Below are 6,182 nucleotides of genomic sequence, written 5' to 3' on the forward strand. Positions count from 1 at the left end.
TTCCTTAAATATAGGCCAAGTTTGGCTACAAAGAAAAAAGTGCACTTATTTCATCTTTTTATCTTTTTTGGGTCACATCAATCAACATCTCCTCTCTACTTTTTCTACACATAATACAAAAAAAGTCAAAAAATACACTTATTTAGTCTTCCCAAACTAGGCCATAATATCTTAGGAGACACTTCCTTTGAAATACAATACTTGACATTTCTATATAAGCTTGCTATCAGATTCCATGTTCTTACACCTTTATTTATCTATACGTTAATTTATGATTTTTGTAATAAAAATGTAGGATTCAAAAGGAATATATTACTAGAGCAAAATCAGAGGGCATCATCCCATACATCAACCACTCTGCTTTTCACAATTTTTCATTCTCAATTTCTATTTCCATAGAATTCTTGGACTAGAAATGTAAAGCAAACTATAATTAACTAGAGTTTTTTTTTTTCCTTCCCTAATAAATTGACTACAAACAAGATTATACAATTTTACTACCAAAAGGCAATAACTTAAAAAAAAAAAAAAAAAAAAAAAAGAGATTCAAGCGTTGCTCCTTTTCTTTCTCTTCTTCTAGGGTTCTTCAATATTCTCCATTTTTTCTTTTGATGTTTCACTACTAGCTCCAAATGAGCCACCAAGTTTTTCTCCATGACTCCATTAACCTCCCTAACAGTTCTTCATAGTCCCAACAGAATGTAGTACACAAGCGTTATCGGCAATGCGATTAACATCCCAAATATAACACTGCAATTCGAGTCAGAACAGAAAAATTAAAAATTAAATAGAAATTAAAAAAGAAGAAGAAAAAGAAGAAAAGAAAGATAAAGATGTTTGTTAGAAATTAGAAAATAGGGTCTCACCCTGTGCTGAGAATGTCAGGGTGTACATTGTATTCCTTGGCAAAGACAAAGGGGACAATTCCTTGTGGTAGAGCTGCCTGTTTTTTTGTGTTTTGTAATAATCCAAGCACATGAAAGGAGGGAATCAAAAAACAAAAAAAAAATAGAGATAAGGTTTATATGATACACAAATGCAGAATATAAATGGACAGAGATTTTTTATTTATTTAAATGAACCCACTAATCTTCTCCATTCATGTTTATTCTACGTTCGATTATGTAATCTTTTTTGTGTGACAAACAACCCATTGAATTAATTAGAGAGGTGTTTAGTTATTTATTTTCATTTTAGTAAATTACTTTGTCCAAATTTTGTTGCTATCTCCAACATGATCAAATTTCTTTCATTCCTCAAACATCTAAGTAAGGAATATTAGTTCCATAGTACAATGTTGCAGGACACAAAACGAGAAAGGGGAGATTCTTTAAAGGGGAGATTCTTTCTTGTTGTTTGTCCCAAAAAAATACAAAATAGAAGTAAGAAATAAAGAAACAATTCACATGCAAATGCAATAGACAAATATTCTATTTAGTACAATTTTGTTTACAATCAGAAGGTAAAAAATAAAAGGAAAATGATTGGTGGCCCTAAAACATTTGCCCCTAATGCCCCTAATTTCCATTTTTGGAAACTGTTTTCTTTTTTTCTTTCTTTTTTCCTTTTTTTTTTTTTTTTTTTTACCAAAAGTGGAATTTCGGGGCATTCGAGCCCCGAAATTTAGGGCCCTCAAGCAGCGCTGAAAATAAAAAAAACCACTCACTCGATTTCTTGATAACTAATTTTTTTAAATTGATTTAAGTTATTTTTATATCACACTTAAGCAAAAATAACACTAAGTACTCAGTGACGAACTATCAAAAATATTTTTTTTAGTATAAACTCTCAAAAATATTTTTTTAAAAAAAAACTAAAAGTAACCCTAAAATTTACACTAATAGGACTAATATTTTGTCGGCTCTCATTTGTCATTTGCACTTCCACATACATATGTATATGAATGCTCACTACATACAAACAAAACAGAGTGGAAGAAACAAATCTTGGAGTGCACATAAGATCATCCTAAATTTACTAATAAAAAAACTTATCTGCAAAATAAAAAAAATAATATCAAAATCTTTTGATTAATTGTAAAGTGTTTTGTGGCTTAAGGTGTGTCAGTAGGAGGCAAGAAAACAAATACATATCTATTCAAAATTTTATTAAAATGTAGTAGTTTTGCTAGGGTTTAGATTCTCTTAAATTGGCTATTTTAATGTGAGAGTATTAAGGCGGCTTAGTATACATATTTTAGAGCTGACCACAGTAATCCTAACTATTTATTTTTTAGCATTTATTGAGTAAAATATTTATATAAAAAATTAAAATGATTATATATCAGTAGCTATATGATTGAATCACATTTGTATTACAAAAAATAACTGTTACTCTAGAAATTATAATTGCCTTCTATTTTTATAAAATAAAATGATTCAAACATATGACTATCAGTATCTGATTATTTTAATTTTTGTATGAATATTTTGTTTAAAGAGATCATCCAATTCAAACCCAAATTGAATTCACCAGGCCTAAACATGAGAGAATCCACTCTATATTTGTTAACAATTTCAAAATAATTAATAAAAATGTGTGAGATAATAATATATAATTATTTTAAATTCACTTAATTAATTAATATTCACAAAACATTCCTTAAAAAAAAGAGAGAGAATGAGGAGTGACCTGGACAATGGCAACGTGGAGGAGGACGCCGCGAAGGCCAACAGCAATGGAAGCAGCTGCCATGACAGCTGGACCTGTAAGGAATCTCACGGCCATAGCAAAAGTTGCTATGGAATTCCCACATGCTATTATCCTCGGTTGCAATGCCATGAACAGACCTGTCTCACCACACCACCACCCAATCAAATCAATTCAATGCCACCCCAGATCCCACTGTCACTCACCCCCCAGATATTTTATCAATCCCCCACCCTTTCCTTTCATCATCACCCCCACATAATATATCACATCCCAACCCTTGTCATTAAAATATGCCCTACACTACACTACATAGAGGGATAGTGAGAAAGCAGACATAATATCATGACTTATACTGTTTGTTTTACTTTGCTTTAACTAACTTTATTTTGAAATTCTTAATTATGAAAAGCAACATATAATCATTATAGAGGGTATGTGAGAGAGAGAGAGAGAGAGAGAGAGAGATGGGTTTTGTGAAGAACTGACCTAGACTGAACATAGCCATGCCAAGTCCTGCATCTGACAGTATTGCAATGGACTTTTGTATTATGGCAGGCATCACAACATGCCACCTGCAAATGTTAGTTAAAAATCAAATACCCCCAACAAAACAATTTCTGTTATCAATACAGAAATTGAAATTCATCATAGAATTATGGGGTGTTTGGGAAGAAAAAAAATAGTTAAATTTAAGCTAAAAATTACAAAAAGATAAAATAAGTTAAAATAGCTAATAAGACAAAATATCATATCAAATCTATAATCATTTCACTTTTTCTCTCACAAACATCACATCCAACTACAAAAAAATCCAATCATCTTCCCAAACACACAAATTTTAGCCTACTTTAAATAACCAAAAACTAAAATAGCCTATTAAAATAGTCACTTCCCAAACGAGGCCTTAGTCTGCTCTGGTTCTATGACCGTTTGTGATAAATTTTTTGTATTCTTAAACTTACTTTTTATTTATTGAGAGTAGAGGAAGAGAGAGACCTGAATGAAACTAGAGACCAAGTAAGACCAATCAAGCTGGAGTACGTGTTGGGGTTTCTGATGAGTTTCCTCCAAACCATGATCAATATGAGCCTAGTCATGACACTAGTTGGAGGCATGGCTTTGCCTCTGTTCTTGTTATCTCCAACTTTTTCACCATCATGGTTGTTCATTTCTCCTTCTAAACCTCTATTCCCAAAGCTGAATTCATCTTTCTCCAAGTAATCCTCTTGATTTTCTCTTTGACCCTCCACTGATAAAAAAATTTAAAAATTTAAAATCCCATCAAAAGGCAACCTTAAACCCTTAATTAATTATAACATGACATGCCACACATGCATGAATGTAAAAACAAATTGCATTTCATTTTCTTTTTCAGTTTTCATGACAAATTGTTTTAGGAAATTATTTTTTGAAAAGAACCCATTTTTATTTTTGAAAATGTGAAAACAGAAAATTAAAAACGAAAACATTAGCAAATAAATTTAGACTACCTTTTCCTGGAGATACCGCAACTCTCACTTCTTTAGAAGGCTGCTCTAAAGCTCCATAGTCATGGCCTCCAAACACATCTGAAACTGGAGAAGCACTTGAACTCCATACAAACATATGAAGATCCCTACCACCGCCCTCCTCCGTCTTCTGCTGCTGAGCCTGGCCGTTAGCCTTTTTTACAACATTCGCCCCCGGGCCCATGGCTTTCGACCCAGTAGGCGAAAACATTCCGGGATTAGGTGCCGGGTAATGTGCGTTACCCGGCGCTGTCCCGGCATGGTAGTGGAACCTAGCCTTGTTAAGGCTCCCACCACCACCATCTTCCTCATAGTTCGACGGCCTAGGCGTGGGCCCTCTCGATGTCGGGAGCCCGTAAACGTCCGAAGGCCCAAAGTTTGAGTTACGGCCCCCACCACCCCCCACCATTGAGTAAAAATCGGTGTGGTTAAAACTCGACCCTCTGGGAGTAGGGTTTCTTGACGACTGCAGAGAGTAAATCTCTGCATTTGTCAGATTCGACGGTCTAGGAGTCGTCGATGACAGGCCTTGAGACCTTCTCGAGAAGATATCAGATCTCGAGGCATTTGATTTTCTCACAGTGACATGAAGCTTTCCATCTTCTTTGATCTCTGTCTCAGTCTCCAGAGCTTGTCTTCCATCCAATGACATGACATCAGAATCAACATGGATTGAGACAATCGACCCTGCAGTGTCTGGAAACTGCTCAGAGATCAACAACTTGGCTGCTCTATACTCAAACATGAAAAGCATCAAAGTGTACCAAATGATACACTGAAGAACAACTATTTGCACCATTAAACTTCCTGAGAAATCACCATACATTCCTTTAAGCAAAGGAATACCCATGACAAGAGTGTTTGGGAGAGTTGAAAGTGAAAACAGTGTGATTGTCCATTCTAAACAGCCTCTCTTGCTCACCTTACTCCACACTGCTAACACTACCAGGACTATGATTTTCTGCAGAGTATCAGCAGCGATGAATCGTAAATTCATGGTGTAAGGATTGTTGGTGGAGATGAAGTGGAAAGAGAGGAGAGGGACAGCGAAGAGGGCAACGAAGCGGTTGATGCCGGAGCACTGGTCAGGAGAGAAGATCTTCCACCATTTTACTGACCCATAAGCCAAGATCATGGCAACATAGAGTGGAACCACTGCTGTCATGACATGGTAGAAGTCTGATAGAGTGATCATGTCTGGAAATCAAGAAAATCACAAGAATGTGTGGAGGGTTAAGAGAGAGAGAGATTGAAGATTGATTGAGAATTTAAGAGATGAACAAGTGTGATATTGAAGAAGTAGGAGATGGGTGTGATGATGATGATGGATAAGCTTAGGGAAATGTAAGAGAGAGCATGTGTCTTGGTTTATGGGGTTTTGTGTGTGTGTGTGTGTGTGTGTGTGTGGGTAGTAGTAAGCAGAGAGTAGAGCAATTTTTATTTCACTATTATACAAATACAGCAGCTTTGAGAGTTGCGACCAAGCTTGCACTATTTGCAATCTCCAAAGCACAGGGTCGGTTTATTTCTAGTTAATTTTAACAGTTTTGGTACCAACACAGAAATTAATAACATAATCAAATAAAGAATATACCGAGTTGACAAGATTTTATAAGATTTTTTAATAGTATTTACATTTTAAAAAAATTATCCATTTCATGTACATTATGTATAGAGGAGGTTCGGCTTATTTCTAATTCGCTACATATCTAGAAATATTATTTAACACTTTACCCAAAATTAAATTGTATGGACAAGATTCATTTCGAGTATGGTTCACAATAGACTAACTTTAAATTTGCACTCTTTTTTTTTGATCGGCAAAAGTTAAATCTTTATTGATGAAACATACAAAGAGCAATATTACATCAATAAAGAGGAGCTTGGTGCTAAAAAGCACCAAGCGCCAGCTGGTGAGGAACCAACAAGATAGACTAAAGGAACCAACAAGTTAACAGATAGACTAAACTAAAGGAACAAAGAACCAACTGGTATACACAGCTGGTATGAGCCAAAACCTAT

At 34.8% G+C, this 6,182-nt stretch overlaps 1 protein-coding gene across 1 annotated transcript; it reads right to left on the minus strand.

Moving 5' to 3' along the window:
• Nucleotides 1–292: 292 nt before the first annotated feature.
• LOC114258576 (putative auxin efflux carrier component 1c) lies at nt 293–5,963 on the minus strand. The gene is made up of 6 exons (XM_028198543.2): nt 4,143–5,963; nt 3,649–3,901; nt 3,139–3,224; nt 2,632–2,789; nt 867–943; nt 293–750 (listed from the first exon to the last, which is right to left on the minus strand). The coding sequence occupies exons 1-6, from the start codon at nt 5,353–5,355 to the stop codon at nt 684–686; spliced, it is 1,854 nt and encodes a 617-aa protein (XP_028054344.2). The 5' UTR covers nt 5,356–5,963; the 3' UTR covers nt 293–683.
• Between the last annotated feature and the right edge of the window lie 219 nt (nt 5,964–6,182).

The sequence above is a fragment of the Camellia sinensis genome, chromosome 15 (assembly GCF_055761805.1).
Source record: "Camellia sinensis isolate YWXY chromosome 15, ASM5576180v1, whole genome shotgun sequence".
In the NCBI taxonomy this organism is placed as follows: Eukaryota; Viridiplantae; Streptophyta; class Magnoliopsida; order Ericales; family Theaceae; genus Camellia; species Camellia sinensis.

What these genes read in the sequence shown, in the direction of transcription:
- LOC114258576 (XM_028198543.2), bottom strand. Translation starts at nt 5,355, where the DNA reads ATGATCACTCTATCAGACTTCTACCATGTCATGACAGCAGTGGTTCCA. An exon ending in TGCGGTATCTCCAGGAAAAG is followed by an intron (nt 3,902 to 4,142) that starts GTAGTCTAAATT and finishes TTTTTTTATCAG; the next exon opens with TGGAGGGTCAAAGAGAAAAT. An exon ending in CATGGCTATGTTCAGTCTAG is followed by an intron (nt 2,790 to 3,138) that starts GTCAGTTCTTCA and finishes GTGGTGAGACAG; the next exon opens with GTCTGTTCATGGCATTGCAA.